This window comes from Silene latifolia, chromosome Y (assembly GCF_048544455.1).
Source record: "Silene latifolia isolate original U9 population chromosome Y, ASM4854445v1, whole genome shotgun sequence".
Taxonomy (NCBI): Eukaryota; Viridiplantae; Streptophyta; class Magnoliopsida; order Caryophyllales; family Caryophyllaceae; genus Silene; species Silene latifolia.
This window is the reverse complement of record NC_133538.1, coordinates 306528176-306551544: the sequence shown is the minus strand read 5'-3', so window position 1 is coordinate 306551544 and position 23369 is coordinate 306528176. Positions and strand designations below refer to the sequence as shown.

The 23369-nt window shown below is 35.1% G+C and overlaps 4 protein-coding genes across 4 annotated transcripts; all 4 read right to left on the bottom strand.

The window, feature by feature from the left end:
- Nucleotides 1-1498: 1498 nt before the first annotated feature.
- Nucleotides 1499-2380, bottom strand: LOC141631108 (uncharacterized). Its single transcript, XM_074443826.1, has one exon. It carries the CDS (start codon nt 2378-2380, stop codon nt 1499-1501), a length of 882 nt encoding a protein of 293 aa, XP_074299927.1.
- A 298-nt stretch (nt 2381-2678) lies between these two features.
- LOC141631107 (uncharacterized) lies at nt 2679-3708 on the bottom strand. Its single transcript, XM_074443825.1, has 2 exons — nt 3405-3708; nt 2679-3268 (listed from the first exon to the last, which is right to left on the bottom strand). Exons 1-2 carry the CDS (start codon nt 3706-3708, stop codon nt 2679-2681), a joined length of 894 nt encoding a protein of 297 aa, XP_074299926.1.
- A 93-nt stretch (nt 3709-3801) lies between these two features.
- On the bottom strand, nt 3802-4850 carry LOC141631106 (uncharacterized). Its single transcript, XM_074443824.1, has 2 exons — nt 4718-4850; nt 3802-4619 (listed from the first exon to the last, which is right to left on the bottom strand). Exons 1-2 carry the CDS (start codon nt 4848-4850, stop codon nt 3802-3804), a joined length of 951 nt encoding a protein of 316 aa, XP_074299925.1.
- A 5893-nt stretch (nt 4851-10743) lies between these two features.
- Nucleotides 10744-11613, bottom strand: LOC141631105 (uncharacterized). The gene is made up of 4 exons (XM_074443823.1): nt 11485-11613; nt 11134-11401; nt 10961-11045; nt 10744-10876 (listed from the first exon to the last, which is right to left on the bottom strand). The coding sequence occupies exons 1-4, from the start codon at nt 11611-11613 to the stop codon at nt 10744-10746; spliced, it is 615 nt and encodes a 204-aa protein (XP_074299924.1).
- Nucleotides 11614-23369: the final 11756 nt, after the last annotated feature.

The following is a 23369-nucleotide window of genomic DNA, read 5'->3' as shown; positions in this document are numbered from 1 at the left end:
AAAATGTAAAAGTACATCTAGAATTTTAGTGTGGAGAAAGTGTATCTACCTATGTTATAAAATGTATCTGAATAAGGAGTGTATCTAGTAAGGTAACAAAATGTATCTGGAAAAAAAAAAGTATAAATAAGCTAGTTCGTATGGTTCGCACCGTAACTCAGTTCGTACCTTAACCCGCCCCTATATATATATATATATTTATTTTTTTTCTTTTTGAAGGGGGCATATATATCGTTATTAGCTATTTACAGAAGACAATAAACATCATCAAATATTCATATGTTTATGTTTATATTATGCTACATATTTAGTATTCTATTTTTTTTTGTTATTAACCACATAATATTTGTTGTTTGACTACAGGCCTACAGGGCTGCGGTTAATTGTGTTTATTGATGATTGCTCACGCACACGACAATTACGGCTTTTAAGGTCAGAATTCCACAATAAACTCCTCAATAGCTCCCTCTATTTTAAACATTTGTTCATCTTCATGAGGGATATTTGACGTATACTCAGGATTACCACTCTATATTATATTAATTATTATTATATTATTATTATTCCCGACCTCTAACACGGCGAATTCTTATAAATAAAAGTGCACCTACCATTATTCCGGTTTGTTTCTATCCTTCATAGCATTACTTAATTTTAATTATTTTAACCATATTGTTCAATTGTTATTTCCTTCTATATTCAGGTTTATACCCATAAATACGAAGGCAATGGAGGAGTGTTTTATACTAATTTTTAGTTTATAGTACGTAATACGAAGGAGAAGAGAGAATTCATTACGTTAAGTATGTCTTGAAATATGATTGAATTGGGTGTAAAATGACTTTATAAAGATAAAGTCCCTCGGTTTCAAATCTAATTGTTTATTAAAAGTATTCCCAAAATAGAATGGTAAACAATTGACTGAAATCCTTCTAAATAGAATAGGTAAACAAATGTCTGATACTGATACAAGGCGAATTTGAATTGAACTAACTTATTTAAATAGTAATAGTAAGTACTTCATAATATTTTGTAATTGTTTTTTGCATGACCTAAAAAAATAGGGAGTACAAAACATAAACTATGTCATAAAAACGATAAAAGTAGAGAGTTTCAATTAGCGTTTTGATAATCACTTACGTATATACTGAAACACATAATAAAATACTTTACCTGATGTTGTTTTAAAGTCTATGAATTTCCATTAATCCATTACCAGTTCTGCAGTTCAAATTAATCTACTTTCACATAAATGGGTTATCTTTTTCTTGAGGGCTAACTAGTTTTATGCCCGTGCAAATTGCACGGGGTTGTCGTTTAGGGTTGAGAAGTAAGTTTGTTAATAGAAGGTGCTATTTCATGGTAGTATTAATTTTAGAATTCTAGAATTACAGAAAAAAAAAATCTCAAAATTATAAGAGTTAACAAAAGTAGACAAATTGCAAAGAAATAAGTACAACAAAAAACTGTTACGGGGAACAATCATAAGTTACTTGAACTATAGCTTCTCAAAAACTTCTTTATACACTACGTTGTTTGTTCTATTGGAAACGCGTTTATCATTATCGTAAATCAGAACCTTCAATCCCTTTTTGCTTATCACTCTTGAAATAGCGACATAGAGCTGACCGTGCGTAAACACCGACCTTGGAAGATAAAGCCCAACATATGCTAGTGACTGTCCTTGGCTCTTGTTTATCGTCATTGTAAAACACACCACAACAGGGAATTGACTTCTGTCAAACTGTACCGGAAACTTAATGGAATCAGATGGAGTAAGTGTAATACGGGCAATATGCACTTTATCGCCCTTATGACTACCCGATAAAACGGTTGCTCTAATCACATGTGATCCCAAATCTATCACTATCAGTCGAGTGCCATTGCACAATCCGCGAGATTGGTCAATGTTTCGAAGAAGCATAACTATAGCACCAACCTTCAGCTTTAATTCATGATTTGGAAGCCCCGAGCACTTAATAGAGTTAAGAAATTCTGTGGTGTACAAATCACGGACCCCAATATTACTCTCATCTTTACTAACCTCGTCTGAGCTGAAGTAAATTTTCTCTGTTGCATCTATTCGAGATAATACGTAGTCATTAACCAAATCAACGATCTCATGTGTAGGTGCAAGGATGGCCCTCTCCTGAAGATACTCGGGATTCGATAGTTGATTCTCGAGGGATGGGTAAATGGCATCTACAATCGAAGCGATAAGATCTCTAGTGTGCTGAATCAAAATGTCATTCGGCAAATATAATTCAACTTCCCCATCATTCGGATCTCCAGCTTCCCCGTCTCCAACTTTTAGTATCCATTCTGAAAACTCTTTTATCTGAGCAAGTTCGGAACACGAATCTCCGCCTCGAAGGCGCATGTTTTTTGTCAATTTCAGCACCTTGTATGAATAACAAAATATGTAATTTATGAGGTTATATGGAGTAAATAAATTTTTAACTGCTACATATAGAATAGTTAATTCAAAACGTGCATTTTTTTTCGTACCTTGTAAGCAGACCACAAATTTGAAGCACATAGTGACGCATTCACGATTTTCGATCTACTGCCTTTAGGGATAACGGGAAGTATTTGTCGAAAATCACCTCCAAATACGACAACCTTACCACCAAATGGTTGATTGATATCTCCGTCGTTCGAAAAACGCATGACATCTCTTAAACTCCTGTCACAATGACCTCGAAAGCATATCTGTGCGTCATTGGTGCTTCGTCCCATATAATAAGCTTTGTCCTAACTAAGAGTTCGGCTAAATCACTTCCTGGTTTAATCCTTGAACACGTAGAATTTTCAACTACATTGAGTGGGATACTATGTCTAGAATGAGCAGTTATTCCACCGGGAAGTAAGGTAGCTGCAATGCCGCTGGATGCTACAGGAAGCACAATCTGTCCTCTACTTCTCAATGCCGCACATAAGGTTCGCCAAATAAAAGTTTTACCCGTCCTTCCATATCCATATACAAAAAAAACACCTCCGCGATTATTACGGACTGCGTCCATTATCTCATTGTAGACAGCCATTTGCTCGTTAGTCATGGAAGATAAAAGGTGCACATGTTCTTCCCCTAAAGAAACTCTGTCATAAGATAGCTCGTCGGATACTAATGTGTTCACGGGATGAGGTGTGGATGATTCGGGAAAAGGCATGTCTTCAAACCTACGTAAGCTACTGCCGTTGCGTTCAAGACATGCTTCAATATTTAGCAATGCATAATTCTTAAGTTCATCCTCCGTTAATCGCAACGCTGTGAATTTAGGAGGCGCACACCATTTTAAAAGTATATTAAACAATTATTACACGGTAGTGCTTAAATAAAAGGGGAGTTAGTATAATATTATATGAATTTACAGTAATCACAAAATGCTCATTTAACAACTAACCTTGGTTTTGAAGCGCATTACGTTGTTGATATAGGATGTCATTTGAAAGATACTTCCAAGTTTTCTCCCACACTTTACTTGGCATCGCTATAGCAGCAGACAACAATAAAGTGACAAAGAGGTTTCTTAAATAAGACCCGGAACCCCAACGGCTTGCTTCCTCTATAGCATCAATGTACTTATCATCTCCTAGCAGCCCACGCGCATAACATGCACCTCTGAATGTAGGATGCAAAACATCATCAAACCACCATAAATCCTCATAAGATTTAGGACCCTTGACGAAATTTAATAGAGTTCTCATATACTATAGTTCACCACAATTAGGGGAAACATTATGCATTCTTCCAAGAGCAAAACCACTTTTTCTAGGATGCCAAGCACGTTCTTCTTGTTTTTACACGAATTTCGTCGGGAACTGGCTAAATAATAGTTGTTTTGCCTCCTCGCTAGATTTATTACAATCCATCCAAGCCAAGAACTTTGTCATACCGATTGTGGGATTATCGATGACTGAATCAATAGGTTCTTCGTCGTTAAAAACAACGCTTTTCTCATCAGGAAGGTGAAAGCGCAATCTTTCAACAGGAGGAGTCCTGTAATGTATTTCAAAGCCAAAGATTCTCCACACGGCTTCGCATGCTGAGATATAACGACAATCATGGAACCTCTGTATCTCATCTCTTTGGTCGGGATTCTCCTCGTTTCGACGACGATAAGAAGATTGCATTGTGGCTCGATCAGGCCCCTTATTTATGTACTTGAACAAATACTTGATTGATCGAGCTTGATTACACCATTCGACATTTATGTGGGCACGATATTTTAACAATAATTGCGCATTATATGGAACTACCCACTCATTGCCCAGTTTCCGTCCACTCTTCACCACGGTAAATCCCTTCTCCCTCCTCTTATATACAGGATACCCGTCGTCGTCAACCGTTGTGCTTTCGATGCACCTCTTTGAAAAGTTTCTGGAGCACTTAGATGCAACCATACACGGGCAAGTAGGGAAGTCTTTGCCACATGGACCATGTATCATATGATCCTTCACAAGAGCATATAACAAAGGGTTTTCATCAGGATCGGGTATCTCGGCACTAATAATTTTATCTACATTTGCGGCCTCCGGGAATTTGTCGTCACGATGAAGAAATATTAGAATATGAGCATGTGGCAATCTACGTTTTTGAAATTCAATAGTGTACGTGCCTGAAAGATTAGCCAAAACAATTTTAGGTTTTTTTTTTCATACGACATTAGGAAGAAACATGAATGGTAGTGCTCGAAATATTTATGTGTAACCTCACCTCCAATGACACGTCCGAATATGTGACGGTCTTTCAAGTCTTTCATTAATTCCGCCAGTTTCATCTTGAAAACACGACTAAGAATATCGGGTCGATCCTCCGGCCTCAAACCTCTTTTAGAGACAAATCTCATTATTTCTGGCCATTTTGGATTACATGTAAATGTAATGAACAAATCTGGATACCCATAACACTTGCAAATGGTCATAGTATCTTGGAAATTACCTATAGTGTACCCATCTGATTGCAAAACCGATGAAGACATGAAAATACGGCTCTCGGCAGAGGATGGTTCAGTTTCTCCACGGTCGACCGCATTCGCAAGATTTTTTTTACGTTTCCACACAAAGCAACCCTTGATTATGACGAAGAAATGACAACCTCTGCGACTCAACCATCATATAACCATCGACAATAAATTGTTGAAGTAATTTAGCAGCTAACAAAAGAATTGGAGATTGAAGGAACGAATATTTATCCTGGAGATGAAATGCAAGCCACTCTCTCATTGTTACTTGATTTCGTGGCTTCTTTTTCTTACTTTTGCTGAGAGAAGCTTCGCTATGTAGGATGCCCGGCCTCCAACCGTCTTCGCCATGCGAAAACAACAAAGGATACTAAAGTGCTAAATATAAAGGGTGCAACTCGGATATACGCTGAAGTTCACTACTTTCCTTCTCAATAATAATATCCCTCTTTTCCACGGCGTTTCCAATGTCTCCTTCAATAAGAACGGCAACCTCAGAAGCTGTAGGTCGGTTGTATGTTCTACCATCAGTTTCTCGTCTTGAAATAAGCCGAATAGAGACATCTCTTTCTATATCATCTGATAATCTATCTCTCGCCATTCTGAATTGCATAGCTAATATATTTTCCGCATCGATCATTCTTTGCAACAAACAAATTAGGTCATCGTTAAACCGTTCCGGATTATTCGGGCTGCAAAATATAAAAGAATAATTACTCCGCAGGAAGGTTATCATGAGGCGCAGTCGTATATTGTATTAAATTCGCAATAACATATAATCTGTTGTTATACCTATGAGCATTCTTACGGTTTTGAACTTCTTCTTATGTGTCATATATGTACAGCTGGCAAAACTTTGGAGTATTTCGATCCGGCGGCAACAAACTCCCGATGCGGTGTACATTTTGGCCTCCCATCCGAAAAGTATATGGTCCTCGACCTTGATTTACAGAATTATCGATCTTTCCTCCCATTGACGTGAACGGAAACATCATATTGTAAGCTCGAATGTTATCAATAAAGTGGTTGCTTAGTGGGTGTCGCCGACTTAAAAGATCCAACAACAATTGAGGTGGTTGTTTAAGAAGAGGAAGAGTAATTTTGCCATCAGAACAACACAATGAGAATGTAGGATGTAATGTATTCCTATCCTTACGTACGCGTTCTAAGTACCACAACATTGCACCGTATTTGTTACATGAAACGTCGGGGTCTCCAATATCCTTCGAGCTCTAAATCTAAAAAAAAAAATGAAAAAAAATAGGACGACATTTATGATGTATAAACGGTTAGTGTAACAATAATAATAAATAATATGTAATTTAAAGAACTTATACCTTCTTCATTAGCTCCCCTACTTGATGGATCATCATATTCTTCGCTTAAATTTCTAACCAAATCACTCACCAATCTAGCCACAGGATCGAGAGCTTGTTGACCTGAAGAGCTTGGTCGGGAACTGGTACCTAAAAAATCAACAACAACATTGACAAACACTTTGACAATACCACATACCTATTTAAGAAGTAAACCATCCCTTCAATCAAATAACATAAATACTATAAGAGGTTCAACCTTCTTGTGGATTAACCCAACTCGATGAACTTTCGTTGGTTGGACTTAAGTCTCTGATCAACTCATTGACTAATCTTGTTACGGGATCAGGTTCTTTTTTACTCGTACAACTTGGTCGAGAACTACTGGTGCTACCTACGAAATATGACATCAAACATTACTTTTAATATAAACGTAGCTAATTGTTGAAAAATATTCCAAAATCGTTAAGAATAACGTAAATAACCTGCGGCTGTACAACTTGACGGTGTAATCGGAGTATCGAATGAACCATTCCTAAATTTCTTATTTCCATGTAATTCTTTTCTGTTAACTCTTGCCATCTTTGAACGTAATGACGCAGGTAGGTTGTTATCATTATTCGTAGATGGTGTAGAGGGGATAACTGGCCGGGTTGTCAATGTAGTTCGACATGTCCTTTTGTTACTGTGGTTTGAGTCGCTACCTTCTCCTGTAACACGGGTGACTTAAAAGAAGACGGGATTATATAACATGTGACTAAATTAAAATGGGAAAAGTTTAATTTTTATATTTTTAAATAAATATGTAAAATTACTTAGAAAATTAACATTTATTATTGAAAAGTAGTAAATCATATTGAACTAAATGTACAAAAGTACAAATAAAAATTAAAGCAAATTATTTGAAATTGTGCTACTAAATAACAAAAGTAATCTACGATTAAGGTAAAAGAAATTACCATTGGTGATATCGGACAACGGAACACGATTACTGTATCTTGAATTTTGCATTGTTGAATTAGATATGAGTTCGGACCGATTGTTATTAGCTACATGTATGGACGCAAATGAATCAGAAAAACAATAAACCCAAATAAATGACCCACAACAAAAATAATATGCGGCCCAAAGTTACAACCAACATTTGACCCAAATAGACGGACTCCATTAAGAACAAAAATTCCAGCCAAAACCCAAATAGATGGACTCTTTAACAACAAAAATTATGGCCCAATACCAATGAAATAAACCTATCCGCTAAACCTATAAATACAGTGATAATGGAAAACCCTAAAATTATTACCACAGTTCACTCACTCACTGAAACTCTTACCGCCGCTCTCAGCCTCTCTCAATATACTCCTCTCTCAAACCCTAAATCTATTACACTCATCCGCTCTCAGCCTCCCTTCTTCATCTCATTCACTCACTTTCTCCCTCCCTGTTTCACCGCCGCTGCTCTCAGCCTCAAACCTCTCACTATACTCCGCTATAAGCCTCTCACCATACTCCTCTGCTATTCCGTCCTCCTCTAACATTCCGATCATTTACCTTGCCGGATCATTGTTAAATATAACAAAGTCGCCGGATCTTATACTAACAAAGTCGCCGGATCATTTTATTGAGGTTAGCATCAAATATTTAATACATCTTATACTAACAATGTTCAATATAACAAAGTCGCCGGATCTGAGGCGATTTGTTTCAAAATTTGCGTTTTTAAATGCTCAAACTTCCTTATTTGTTAATAATGGTGTTAATCCATATATTAAATAGAAAAAGTAATCATTTTTTGGAGAAATGCCTATGTATTCATCTCTAAAATTGTGATTTTCATTAATCTTTTTGGTTATAAATCAAGTATTTCGATCATTTTCTGAGAAAGTAATTTTTTTCTCGGCTCTTACTTTTGTTTTCATGTTCATTTTATATTATAGTATTAGATCTAATGAGTATTAAATCTGAGACGATTTATTTTTCAATTTTTTCATTTGTAAGTGCTCAAAGTTACTGATTTGTTGATAAAGGTGTTAATCCGTTTGATTTCATAGAAAAACTACTCAATTTTTTTGGTTATTGTATATGTATTCATCACGAAACAAATGGGTTTTCTTATTTTTTGGGTATTTATTCAAGTATTTCTCTCATGTATTCTGAGAAAGTTATTGTTACATTGGTTTTCATGTTCATATCCTCTTAATCTGTTAGATCTATTGAATATAAACTCTTATTTTGTTATTATAGGTTTCGAAAGTTCATTTATACACATTGGAATTTGGTAACGTCGGGACCGTGGTCATCCGTCTCCGGTAGCTGCTTTCCTCTCCTTCTTAGTCGAATTCTTTATGTAAATAGATGATTAATTATTCTGGTAAATTGTTTTACATTTTTATTTTTGATTTTTGATGATTTTTTTGGTACTGTCTTATCAATTTTGATGAAAAATTGACATTGAATAAGACAGTACAATTTTTCAGTCACAATTTTAAATAAAACCACTTTAATGATGATACAGAAATAAGCAAACAAAAGGGTAATCAAACAATTTTCAGTCACAATTGCATCTTTTAGTGATGTTCTATGTAAATCTCTCATTTTGACATCATCAATTGCATCTTTTAGTGATGTTCTATGTCAAGTAATCAACTTTACATTGACATCAGTCACAATTTTTCATTAAATTTTTTGGTACTGTCTTATCAATTCTTTAATTCGTTACTTTATCCTACTAATCTCAGGTACTGTCTTATCAATTTTTTTGATTAAATCCCTAAATTTTTCTGTTTCTTATTTTTTACATGGTTTGAAGTTAAGTACCATAATCATATAATGAAAAGTTTCTAACAATGAACAATCTTGTGCAGTGATGTTTCAACAGCAAGTGTATGCATCCGACCCGAATACAACCAAATAAAGATAAGTATTAAATTTACCTCGGTTGATTCTCCTGCTTTTTCTGGTTTCGTTGTTCTGAGAAGTCGAACTTTGATTGTTTTCCATGATATTCAACCCTCTATTTACTTCAATTCCTTTGTAGTTTCAACCTTGAACAATGGAGTGCAATTTAACCTTAATGCAGTAGGGTCATTATAAATAAATTTGATAACAATTCTGGATTGAAATTGGTATGAGGTTAATGGTGTGCTTTGGTGCTTGCTAGGTTTTTGGTTTGTGGTAAATGATGAATGATGCTGAATATTGATATTTCTGTTTTGTTGTTACTGAAACGTTTTATATTTGTGTTGTGTAACTGGTGTAACGGGTGTTGGTTTATCAATATTTATATTTTTTAATTATTACGATAGTAGTGGTCAGTTTTAATGATAAATAATGGTAGTAGTGGTCAGTTTTTATCTTAAATAATGGTCAACTGGTGTAAGTGACATCTAATTACAATTTGCTGCTTTTAATTCGTGTTCTATTTTCCAAATCTGAACTGGTCATTAAAAACTGAAACCCGTGTAAGTGACAGCTAAGTCAAACAATAATTAAGTCTGTGGTTAATTCAGACGTTTTATGTGATTTTGCATGTGGTATAAAGGTGAAAAAAATAGTTCAGATTTTAATTCACATTATTTCAGATTTAGAATTTATTTGCAATTTTGTTAGTCGTTAAATATTTTTACCCTTGTAAGTGACAGCTAATTTAGGTCATAAATCAATCTTTGATTTCATATTTTAGTTCATATCTTATTTCAGATTTAGAATTTAAGTTAAGTATGAAATCGCTATCCTATAAATCAACTTTTTAGTTTAGATATTGACAATTGGTACACGATAAATCCAAATTTTTAACACCTTTAACTAAAATTTTTCTGTCATTTTTCTGTCGTTTTTACGTTGGTACTGGAAATTCAGGTCATACATTTTTCTGTCATTTTTCTCCTCACCAAGTCATTTTTTCTGTCATTTTTCTGTCATTTTTCTCCTCACCATGTCTGGTCTGGTCATTTTTCTGTCGTTTTTACGTTGGTACTGGAAATTCAGGTCATAAATTGATTATAAATGATTTTATGTCATTTTTTCATTGATTGCACTTGCTTAGCATTGAAATATGTGATCTTGAAATATTTTTTATTGCTAATAAGTGATTTTTCGTTGCTTAGCATTGAAATATTGATCTTCTTGTAATCCTAACTGTCCTTTGTTTTTTTCTTACAGGTTATTCGTAATTGTTAAACCAAATCAAGTGAATATCTTGGATTGAAATTTGTTAAGATAAGTACAACTTCTTTATATCTGAATATTTCCTGAATTCACCGTAAACAACACTACTAAAAACAAACATACAAACAACATCATAATAACGTAGTAGAGATTGTTCAAAACGTAGTCTAGTACATGTAAACTTAAATACGGAAAACAAATACGAAAACTTCTAAAAAGTCTTTAAACGTAGTCTATTACATGTAAGATAAAGAGCATAGTACGAAATGAGGATTTTCTATCGACGTAAAGAGAGATTATTTCTCGATCTTAATATTCTTGATTGGAATATTTGATTTGCTTGATGACCCCTTATCTGCTGACATTTCTCTTACTTCAGTTATTTCAAAGCCGTCATATTCCAAGGAAGCTCGCTTTTGAGGCAACTTCCTTTCAAATGTTTGCAATTTAAAAAATGAAAAATAATTAAAAAATATAAGGTAAATAAAGTGAATTACGGTAAAAATAACTCACTGTTCGTCCATTAGGTCAATGCACATTTTCTTGTATCCTTTTTTTTCTTCAAACTCGTGAAATTGAGTTATTACACCGATAACATCTTCACATGAAAATAAGATAAGCATTAGTTATTCTTCTTAATTAAATTTTTTTGATGGCATAATTTAAAAAGTAGTGAATCTGCTCACCTATGTAATATTCATCTTCCACATACCCATGAATAATATCTTCGATGCTTACAAATGTAAATGCTTGAGTTGGAATTTCGTGGCCAAAAACTTCTTTCACTCTTGTTGTAAACTGCATTGCAATCCTGCATTTGTGAAATGTTGCTCTATCTTTTCCTAGATTTTTTTCCGTCAGAAACTTTGAAATGGTGTAAATTTTTCCTTCGTGCATAAGTGGCTTGAAAATCCGCACAAGCGTGTTTGCTACAGTTGCTTGAATTAATTCACCCTACACGGATTAAAATTTGTTAGACCGTGTTTAATATTATATATAGGAAATGAAAAAAAATTGTAATTGCAAAAGGAATTTACCTCACTGTCGATACAAATGAACTCCATCCCGTACACTGTTCTTTTTGTAACATCTTTTTCATCTGAATCCCGAATCCATTTTCTAAGAACTCGAACCGTGACTTCATATGTCTTTTTGTATAATTCCATCTTTTTCACATGTTGGTACCATAGTTGTTGCCATTGTATTTTCCTTTTTTTTTTGATAAGTTTCACGTTTTTGTTTTGGCAGATGAAATGAAGAAGCAAGATATATATCTATAATATATAAAATAATATATAAATGGTGGTTGAAAAGAAAGTGGGAAGAGTTATGGGGACAGTTTCAGGGGTTGTGGATTCCTGCTCAACTGCCTAAAACGTGAGGCTTGATTAGGGTTTTTTGGTAATGGATCACCCATATTTTATGGGATGGATATTTTTGCCTGTTACCCATAGTTGGATTTGGGTCCATTCTGATTCCAAATTGGACTTAAACTAATTTGCATTCTCCGATTTGAATCTATTTTTTTTATGACGATATTGGGCCATAAACTTTTACTTGTAGTAGTAGAAAATACCGGGTAGCCTGTCATTGCTACAATCTGAAAGCGGGTTGTTGTTTGATAGTAGTTGCCGTATTTTTTGCTCCAAGTAATACCCGTTGATGATTGGCTCTCTATCCAGATCTGAGGGGACATTTATTTTAATATTATATTATATATATGTAATTTTATATTATTATTATATATATTATATTAAGTTTATCGGAATTTCATGGAATATTATTCATACATAAATTATATTGCATACTAAAATTTAAGGGCTAGCAGCATATGGTTGAGATGTGTCTTGCATGATACTTGCTGAAATTGGAATTCGATTTTTTGTATTTGGTGTGATTGGTTATGATTTTGTAATTTGTAATAATATTTAATTATGCTGCTGTAATTTTTATTTTTTAATTCTTTAAATTTAAAATTTTACCTTGGTGGGTAATTATATTATTTGTAGTTCAGATGCATCTCTTTACAATTTGTATTGTAGATAGATCATTGTACGTTGCTCTGTAATTAAATCAAATGAATGTTGCTCTGTAATTAAATCAGATGAGTTAGTGGTCCCTGAAATTAAGGAGAATAAATTTGCTTTGAAAAGTCAAAGGAACAACCACGTGCTGACAACTCAGCACTGTGGTTGTTCTTTTAATGAATAGGATTCCCTCGTCCAATGGACTTATTATGGGTTAGTTCAGTCAGATTGGTTTACGCATTAGAAAAATATTTGACTTCTTAGGATGGTTTTTTTTTTTTATAAGGTAAGGAAACTAGGTTGAAATCAACCTATACCATCCTTGCGGATGAGAACGGTAAAGAAAATTGAAGATTTTCAAAATACCAGATAACAATCATAAAATCAGAAGGGCACCAACTGGACACTCTTATTAGACAAGAATATCACTCTAAAGCCCACAAAAGAATAAAAAATAATATAAAAAATAACTTAAGCGGTAGTACATCAACGGACTAACCATAAAAAGGACTAACCGAAAATAAAGAAGTCTGGTTAACAGAGATGAAAGCATAAAATCCGAATTTGAGATCTTGAGATATCGAATCATAGCTATGAAAAGTAACCTTGGGTTGACATGTTACCTTTTCTCCTCACCCACCAATATTACATTTCTATCGTCAACACAGAATTAGCTATAAAGAAAGACTCTTGAAATATTGCTCAACTCCTTGATTTATTTCTTCTTTAACTTAGACATATGACTAAAATAAACTCTCATAGGCTAAAATGAAGAGTAAATTAAAGTCTAGTCTTTAGAAGGAGAAAATTAAGAAAGAAAACTGAAATTTTTTCAATTAAAGAACTAAAAAAAGACAAGAAGTCTATACAAGCATGGAGATGAGGAAAGATAGTTGTGAAAAAAGTGACTGAAGATGATAAACGAAGGGCCGGGGAAGAAGATCAGGGATTTTTTATCTCGATATAATGCCAATTTCTATGAATATGAGAGTGTTTCTCTCTCAAGGTTGAAAATGAGAGAGTTTCTCTCTCAGCTCCTAACAGTTGTATGTCTTTCCGACTTCTTAGGATGAGTTGAAGTAATACGCTTGAGACTATAAGAGAGAGTGATATTGTGATACTCCCTCCATCCCCTCATTTGTTTATTTTTTGTTTGGCACAAAGACTAATGAAAGAAAAATGGAATAATTTTGTTTACCTTTGGTTTTGTCACAAAGACCAAGAAAAAAATGTAGCAATTATTAAATGACAAATAGATCAAATTGAGTGTGGAAGATCAAGTTACCCATGAAAAGTATTCCTAAAATAGAAAGGTAAACTATTAAATGAGACTCCCAAAATGAAATAGGTAAGCAATTAGCTCGGACAAAGGGAGTACTAACTTACAGCCACAAACAATGACATAACTTGAAAATATGATACGAAAGACACGAAATTAACGGGCCGGGTTTAGGCTAAGACTTAATGACTACTTATGTAATTGGATTGACACAAATATGACACAAGATTTAATATTGTCGTGTTTGAATTGAGCTATCTAAACATGAACCCAATAAGAATGACATATTTATAAATTAATCTTAGTTTTATACGACTATGTTGACAATTAACGTAATTGGCTAAATTTCTTTTACCATTTGTTGTGTATATAAGTTAAAATATATTCCAACACTACGCCTTTTAAAAATTATTAAAAGAAGCTTTTTTCGAGCGATTACAGAATCTCCAACATTAACAAAACACCTCAGATTAAGAAATAATAATAATGCTAAATAACTTTAACCGAAAAAAAATAAAAATATATCATACAACACTTCTTCCAAGCTCCCATCAATTGAATGTGAATTAGAGTCCATCAATTGACTAATGCTAAATAGCCGTAAAATGTTGGACTCTAAGAATTGTCATGAAATGAAGTACTCAGTATTTCTCAAGAATTATCGATTGAATCAAACTCCCATTTACTTACTAATACAAATACTATTTTTAATGGTTTATTGGTTAGATATTAATATAGTATTTCTTCCAAAAAAAAGAAAAGAAATGTATTCGAAAGAGTAATTTTGTCAATTTGAGGGTGAAGTTCACATCGAGCCTCTTTATAGATGAGAGTTGACATTTTTAGTGGTTATTTTATAACTTGACGTTCAACGATGGTTCAGGAGACATAATATTACAAGTGGCTCGTGCATCGCACGAGCATTAAAATCAATATCAATATCAATCAATATCAATATCATATCAATATATATATACTTAAAAGAGGAACTTTTAAAGTGATTTCATTGACTATTGCTTTTGTTCAATAAATTATGTATATAAAATAAAAAATATACATTAGCCAACTAATTTATTTAATAAATTATCTATAAAAAAATATACATATAATTGTTGAGTCTCCTACTCCAAAAGTAAAGCTGCAAAAATACAAGATAATAATTTAGTTATTTACGCCTGTTATAAAATTTGATCCACAAGATATATAAATTATAAATTTGCTCAACAAGATAAAAATTGTAAGCTCTGCCTTCCTACTCAAATTCTCAGTAAAGAATTTAACACTTACTAAGCTTCTACCAATCCTGCAGTACATCGTTCCTTTAGTATAAATTCATAACTCAGCCATCATATGTTCGTATATATCGTGTACCGAGTTTGCTCCGAAACGTCTCGAAGAAAATAGCCTTGTATTGAAACTCAAGTAGATAGCTTTAATGACAACAATGGAAGGAAGCATAAATTTTCCACGAGCACCATTGACATTGTGAAATTGGATGGGAATGAGAACCGAACCTAAGAGAAAAAGGGCAGAAGACTATATTAAAGAGTCTACTCTGATGATGATGGGTCAAAAGATGCGGAGAGTACACAGATTATCTACTCTTTTGATATAGCCATGATGAAGATACTGATAGCACGTCAATAACTATAAGAAAAACTGCGGAAATTAGGAAACTAAAAGAATTGGAGGGTCATGAAATAAAATTGAGGACAGTCGGGAAGACGACGCCAGAGAGTATTTATTAGTTTAGATATTAGTTTACTTATAGTTGACTAGTAAAACACCTATCGAAAGGTTGCAACTTCATTTACTGGATTATTTATTTCTTCCACTTTAAACTATGATGTTTGTTGGGTTCCTTTGATGATAACATGCCCATTTAATGTGTGTTCTCTTAGTTTACCTTTTTCAGGTTTTATGATCGAATCAAGCGTGGATTAAGATGTGTTTAATTGTTGATCGCCCAAAGTATAGAGTCACTTGTGTCATCTAATGTAAAATTTAGGGAGTAGAGTATTTAAAAGTAATAATAACAGTTAAGACTACTGTTACCCTTACAAGTAACAATAGCCTGGACTGTCGCCATGATCCGTAACACTTGAGATTTATTTTCACTTTTCAAAAACCCTTTTTGTTTTTTTAAAGTAACTTGGACTTAATTAATAACTTTCAGATTTTTCCCTAAGGATTTGGGTTTCTAGAAAAATGGGTTTAGCTAATTATCAATTCAAATTGTTCCTCTTTGTGCCAATTTGACTCCTTGGTCTTTTGTAAAACAAGGATTGCTTTTTTGCCATTTTGGTGAAAACTTGTCATCTTGTGATTTGTTTTCCATCCTTTGTTTTCTGAAAAACCAAAGGCTCCTTTTGGATAATTACAAACCTCATTTTCTTCTTTTGCCTCTCATAGAAGTACCTTCTTTTGTGCAAGTTTGGGGAAGTGTTGGTCTTCACCACATGTGATGACCATTGAATTTCAAAACCCTAAATCAACCACCTTGTTTGACCTCTCTATAAAAGGAGTGCCTCATCTCATTATTTCTTCAAGACTTTTCCTGAGAATTTTATTAAGTTTGCAAAAATTGTTTTCAAAGCTTAAAACCGTGTCATTGTTTTTCAAAGCTTTAAAAAGTCTTCAAGTGTTACAATCATAGCCACTGTTGCTTTAAGTACTAAACTCCCTAACTTATGAACCGTTTGATCTTGTAAAATTGTCCATATCAATTGTTGTTAAAGAATCATTCTGTGGAAACTTGATCCATAAAAACGTTCTAAGTTAGTGTGTAGAGTTTAGGACGGAGTAGTCCTTTGACTCTTTGGCAATCGGAGTAGGTTGCGAGGTACCTTGTTCTAGGACGGAGTAGTTCTTGAACTTGTGTCACAACCGGAGTAGGTTGTTGGTCTTTTTATTGTACGGGTTTTTAGTAGTCGGAGTAGATCACTAAAATTAATCAATAAAAAGTAGATTGGACGTAGGCACTTGATTTCTTGCCGAACCAATTCAAAAATCCCGTGTTTAATATTCATTTGTCCTTTATTCCGCTGCTTTCATATAGTTTAGTTTTATTTGCTTAACTCTTGAGTAACAGTTCCACATACTGTCACATTCGGTCTGTAGCTTGTACTTCATACGCTGAGACGAATAGCAACAGTCAGGACCATTGTTATCTTCAGACTTTGGCAAACTTGTTTTTCTTTTAATACTCGTTTAATCATTCAATATTAATCGATGTATTCACTTATCTTCCATATTATCAAACAACTTACTTTAATTCAATAAAGATTAAGTTGAAATTTTTAAATAGTACCTAATTCACCCCCTCCGCCTCTTAGGTACTTGAATCCATAAACTCTTCAATTGGTATCAGAGCCTCGTGCTCTTGATTGAGGCTAATCGCCTTAGAGTTTGATTCGTGGGTAATGGATTCCGAGAAACACTCCAAGATCCCGGTCTTTACCGGTGCGAATTTTGGATGGTGGAAAATCAAAATGGAACATTACATCAAATGTATCGACTATCAATGTTGGAACATCATCCAAAATGGATCTCTTGTTATTGAGGAAACCGATATATTAAACGGTTTCACCAAAACGAAGGAGGAAAAAGATTACAATGAAAATGACTTCAAACTTGCCGAAAAGAACTCCAAAGCAATGTCGATTCTTCAACGTTGTGTTGGTGAGGCGGAAGTTAGTCGAATCTCTGGATGTCCTACAGCAAAATCTATTTGGGATTCTCTTGTACTTGCTTATGAGGGGACTTCCCATGTTAGAAAACACCGTATTGACCTTCTCATGCAATATTATGAGATGTTTAGAATGTCAAAGGACGAGTCCATAAATAGCCTTTATTCACGTTTTTCTTGTATTATTAATGAGCTAAAAAGTCTAGGAAGGAATTTCGAGTCCGAGGACATCATTCGAAAAATACTTCGTAGTCTAACCTCTAAGTGGCAACCCAAAGTTACCGCCATAGAGGAAGCCAAAGATTTGTCAACCCTATCTCTTCATGAACTAATAGGATCACTAATGGCTCACGAGTTTAATCTCGACAAGCATTCTAGTGTGTCCTCAAAGGGAAAGAGTCTCGCCCTCACATCCTCTCCAAGTGATGGAGAAGATGAGGAGGAAGACGAGTTCGCTATGTTCTCAAGGAATTTAGCCGGGTTAGTCAATGGTCAAAGAAACAAAAGGTTCAATAATAATTACTCGAAAAAACGCTTTCCTAAGAAACGATCTAACTCCACCGTGGGATGCTTTAAGTGTGGTGATAAAACTCACCAAATTAAAGAATGTCCCAAGTGGGATGAAATCAAATCTAAGGATAAACGAGATAAGGTTAAGAAGGACTACAAACATAGAGTCATGAGTGCTATTTGGGGAATGTACAACTCCGAGGAAGATGAGGAACTCATCGAGGAGGAGTTAGAGGCTAAAATGTGTCTTACAAGTCATCTTAAGGACAAAGTCTCAAAAACTTCAAAAAACGAACACCTTAGATGCCTCATGGCTAATCCCGATGACTCCGAATCCGATTCCGACAATGAGGTAAATCATTTAAAGGCCAAGGCTAGAACTTACTCCAAAGAGAAAGTATGTAAGCTTCTTGACCAACTTTTTGATAAGTGTCGGTTTCAAAATGATAAACTTGAGGTCATGCAAAATGAGATTGAGGAAATTGCCCAAGAGAACTTTAACCTTAAGAATGAACTAAAAGAAACTGACAGCGTCACTGTCACCTCTGAGGCTTATGATGAAGTAAAGAGAGTCAACAAATTGAACAAACAATTGACTAAAGAATTAGAGCGTCTTAAGATGACCCCCACGGACGTCTCTGACCTTGAAAATGTCAACACTACCTTGGTGATGCAAGTCTCCTCACTAACCAAGGAACGTGATGATCTTTTAAAGTACAAGGATGCTCTCGAAAATGAAGTGTATGACCTTGTGGTTGAGATTGTAGACTTGAGAGAAACAGTGTCTGGAACTGTTGCATCCAACAAAGAATTAGACGAGTCAAACGAGAACTTTAAGTGTTTGGTCAATGAAAACGAGCGTCTAAAAGGTGATGTAGTTAGTCTCAAGAAAGAAAAAGAGGTCCTCCATGAAAGGCTTATCTTTCTTCAAAAGGGTATGCCCGAATGTAGCACTTCTAGATCTAACCTTCACCAAAGATCCGAGGAATTCGTCGATCTAAACAAACGCCTTGATGAAATGACATCCAAGTATGAGGAGTCTAAAGAGAAAATTGGATATCTTGTGTCTAAACTCAATAATCACACCCCATGACTTTATAATTGAGAAAAGGTTGTCCATAGAAAATGAGAAAAATGATGATCTCAAAAGGGAGAAAGAAAAGAACTTACATCTCCTCACCAAAGTCAATGATTTGACCAAAGAACTTGTGAATGCTAAAAATATCACTGAGAAATGGGAAGAAAATCAAACCGTGTTAAGCTTCCTCACGAGTCAAACTGAAAGATGTAACAAAGTTGCCGGTTTGGTCTTCAAATGGAACAGTCAGACAAACTGTTACATCCAGAAGCCTAAAACTGATTTTAGAAGAAGGAAATACGCTGGTCTTCCCGAATACATTATTTGCTACTACTGTGGTAAGAATGGTCATGTCTTCAATGCTTGTAGAAAAAGATTCAATGACATTAACAAGAATATCAAAGTTGTAAAGCAAATATGGATTAGGAAAGACACCGTAAGATATGTTGATCACAAAAGGGGACCCAAGTTTGTTTGGGTTCCTAAACTCAAAGTCTAATCTTGTGTAGGGCTTGGTAAAAGGCGGCCGCAATTGGTACTTGGATAGTGGATGCTCTCGTTACATGACGGGTGATAGAAGCCAATTCCTCCCACTTAAAGCATATAATGGTGGCACGATAAGGTCTGGTGACAACAAAAAGGGTGAAGTAATTGGCATTGGAAAGGTTGGTAAGTCACCATTACTTTGTGTCGACAACGTGCGGCTTGTCAAAGGTTTGAAACATAATCTCCTTAGCATTTCTCAACTTTGTGATAAGGGTAATATCGTAGAATTTAGTGCTAATTTGTGTCGAATAATTGATGACACCACTCATGAATTAATTCTCGAAGGAAGACGTGTCAAGGACGTGTATTTAACTAACTTGAACACCCTATCCGGTCATACCATGTCTTGCATGAGTGTAATGAATAATGATCCTTGGTTGTGGCATAAAAGGTTTGGACATGTTAGTACTAAAACTCTTAACACCCTTAAGAAACTTGACTTGGTTGAAGGTTTTCCCAATATGAAATTTGATTTTGATAAAGTGTGTGATGAATGTGCGAGAGGCAAACATGTTAGAAGTTCCTTTAAATCCAAAAGAATTGTGAGCACACTTCAACCATTGAAACTTCTACATATCGACTTATGTGGACCAATGAGAACTAAAAGTAGAGGTGGTAGTCGTTATATGTGTGTCATTGTTGATGATTACTCTAGGTTCATTTGGGCACTCTTCTTAAGCTCTAAGAATGAGGCATTTGATGAGTTTCTAATTTGGTTAAGAAAGATCCAAAATAAACTTAATTTAAAACTTGTTTCAATTAGAACCGATCATGGAACCGAATTCGAAAACTCATCATTTGGTGCTTATTATGATGACAATGGTGTAGACCATAATTTCTCGGCTCCTAGAACCCCACAACAACATGGTGTGGTTGAAAGAATGAATAGGACTCTTGAAAGTATGGCTAGAACAATGTTATTATGTAGTAAGTTGCCTAAGAACTTTTGGGCCGAAGCGGTACACCGCTTGCTACATTCATAATCGTGTCATGATAAGGAGTATCTTAAATAAAACTCCCTATGAATTACTACGTGGAAGAAAACCCAACATTTCATATTTTAGATGCTTTGGAAGCAAATGTTTTGTTCACAACAACGGTAAAGACAACTTGGGTAAGTTTGATCCACGTAGTGATGAAGGGGTGTTTATTGGCTACTCCGACCATAGCAAGGCCTATAAATTTTACAATAAACGAACCATGTTAATTGAAGAAAGAATCCATGTCATTTTTGATGAATCTAGTATGCTTGGACAGGTATAAAATGTGGAAGAAGACGACGACGATGATGATGATGAGTTCGAGATTGGTCTTGTTCGAAAGGACTTTGTGTTTGAGGAAGTGGAAGCAATGAATAATAACGCTGATCAGCAATAACCTCAAGGACTGTCACCTTCAAAGGAAAGCAACATTTCAGGGGGAACACATGGTACATCTGCCACTGTTTCTTCTCAGGACGCAACAAACCCAACGACTGTTGCCTCCACCTCTAGAAATGAAGCAACTCAGAACAGTGCTGATGACGACCACTCTAATCAGAAGGAAACAGTCACTGAGACTGCCACTACTGAGGGGGAATACGAAACCATCATTCCAAAGAAGTGGAAACATCAAAGCTCTCATCCACTCTCAAATCGCACAAGCGATCTCAATTCTGGAATTCGAACAAGATCATCTCTCAACAATCTTGCTCATCTTGACGAGTATTGTGCCCACAATGCCTTCCTCTCTCAAATCGAACCTGCCAATGTAACAGTCGCTCTGACTGATGCTGACTGGTTGTTTTCCATGCAAGATAAACTCAATCAATTCAAAAGAAACGAGGTATGACACTTAGTCCCTAGACCACCTAAGCGTACCGTCATTGGTACTAGGTGGGTCTTTCATAATAAGCTTGATGACTCCGGAGAAATCGTAAGGAACAAGGCTATATTAGTGGTGCAAGGTTATAACCAACAAGAGGGTATTGACTACGATGAAACCTATGCACCTGTAGTTAAACTTGAAGCCATACGATTACTTATAGCTTTTGCGGCTCACAAAGGCATTAAACTTTTCCAAATGGATGTTAAAACCGCTTTCTAAAATGGATATTTGGAAGAAAATGTATTTGTGGAGCAATCTCCGGGCTTTAAGGACAATGATTTGCCTAACCATGTTTTCAAATTAGACAAAGCTCTTTATGGTTTAAAACAAGCACCTAGGTGTTGGTATGATAGATTGTCTAAATTTCTTATTGAAAATGGTTTAAAAAGAGGCTCCGTTGACAAAACATTGTTCTTAAAGTCACAGTCGGCTGAACTATTGGTTATCCAAGTATATGTTGATGACATTATATTTGGTGCAACAAATGAACTACTTTATGTGTATTTTTCGGAACTAATGAAATCGAAGTTTGAAATGAGCATGATGGGTGAGCTAAGATTTTTCCTTGGGCTCCAAATTAAATAATCAAAGGATGGAATCATGATCCATCAACAAAAGTACATTAAGGAAATGGTTAAGAAATTTGGGATGACAAATGGTAGGTCTCATGATACACTTATGGTAGCCGGGTCCAAATTGGACAAAGATGAACTCGGTAAGAATGTTAGTGAAAAGGTGTATCGAGGTATGATAGGGTCACTTCTCTACTTGACCGCAAGTCGTCCCGACATTCTCTTTAGTGTTTGTTTATGTGCTAGGTTCCAAGCAAATCCGAAAGAATCCCACTTTAAAGCCGTCAAATGAATTCTTCGGTATTTAATTGGAACACAAGATCTCTACTTATGGTACCTCGTACATTGTCCATTTGATCTCATAGGTTTTTCGGATGCAGACTATGCGGGTTGCACGGTAGATCGAAAGAGCACCTCCGAAATTGCAACATTCTTGGGTCCTTGATTGATTTCATGGGGCTCAAAGAAACAAAATACGGTAGCTCTTTCAACGGCCGAAAGTGAGTATGTTAGTGTCGCACATTGTTGTTCTCAACTTCTTTGGGTAAGACAACAACTCCTTGATTTTGGTATTATTTATGACTCCGTTCCCATAATGTGTGATAATACAAGTGCAATAAATATATCCAAAAATCCTATTCAACATTCTAAAACCAAACATATTGATATCCGTCACCACTTCATTCGTGCTCATGTGGAGAAAGGACATGTTTGTAATACTACGGTTTTATGAGTCTCTGAGTACTCTATCGAGTGGGCCTTACTCTGTCGAGTAAGGGTGTTTTGGTTTTTAGAAAAGTATTCTGCTTGTAGGGTACTCGATCGAGCTTCCTGGGTACTCGATCGAGTAAGCGGCACTCGATCGAGTATGTCAGTTACTCGATCGAGTGGCTCGGTTTACGGGTGATATTTTGTCGGGTTTTGTTAATAACACGAAATAGTATTTAAATCGTTCCGTCATCTTCATAATACACTTTTACAAATCTAATTACATTGAAAAGAGATTTAAGTTACGTTCTTCGCATTCATCCGTGTTATTGACAAATCCTGGAGCTTGAGAGGCCGAATTTCATCATTCTTTACATCTTTGTGATCCTTGCGTCGAGGGTAAGATCTACGTACCGATTTTATATTATTTAATCAAGTTTGTTTAAACCCTAATCTGGGGAATTGGGGATTTGTGTTAGTTTTGTATAGTTAGTGATTATGTGATGATGTGTTAGGAGGAGGATTCGTAGAGGAGGCTTTTTTATATAGCTGTTGAGATCGTCTGCGTGTGTTGCATTCCAGGTAGGGTTTCCCTACTCAGTATTAGTCACATAATGTGTTGGTTGTTGGTTGTGATTGTTGTAAAAT

Bases quoted from the DNA above. Each gene is read 5' to 3' on its own strand.
- LOC141631108 (XM_074443826.1), bottom strand. From the start codon at position 2,380: ATGCGCCTTCGAGGCGGAGATTCGTGTTCCGAACTTGCTCAGATAAAA.
- LOC141631107 (XM_074443825.1), bottom strand. From the start codon at position 3,708: ATGAGAACTCTATTAAATTTCGTCAAGGGTCCTAAATCTTATGAGGAT. The intron at 3,269-3,404 runs GTTAGTTGTTAA...CTAAATTCACAG, and splicing joins TAATGCGCTTCAAAACCAAG to CGTTGCGATTAACGGAGGAT.
- LOC141631106 (XM_074443824.1), bottom strand. From the start codon at position 4,850: ATGAGATTTGTCTCTAAAAGAGGTTTGAGGCCGGAGGATCGACCCGAT. The intron at 4,620-4,717 runs GTGAGGTTACAC...CTAATCTTTCAG, and splicing joins ATTCGGACGTGTCATTGGAG to GCACGTACACTATTGAATTT.
- LOC141631105 (XM_074443823.1), bottom strand. From the start codon at position 11,613: ATGGAATTATACAAAAAGACATATGAAGTCACGGTTCGAGTTCTTAGA. The intron at 11,402-11,484 runs GTAAATTCCTTT...TAATCCGTGTAG, and splicing joins TCATTTGTATCGACAGTGAG to GGTGAATTAATTCAAGCAAC. The intron at 10,877-10,960 runs GTGAGTTATTTT...AACATTTGAAAG, and splicing joins ATTGACCTAATGGACGAACA to GAAGTTGCCTCAAAAGCGAG.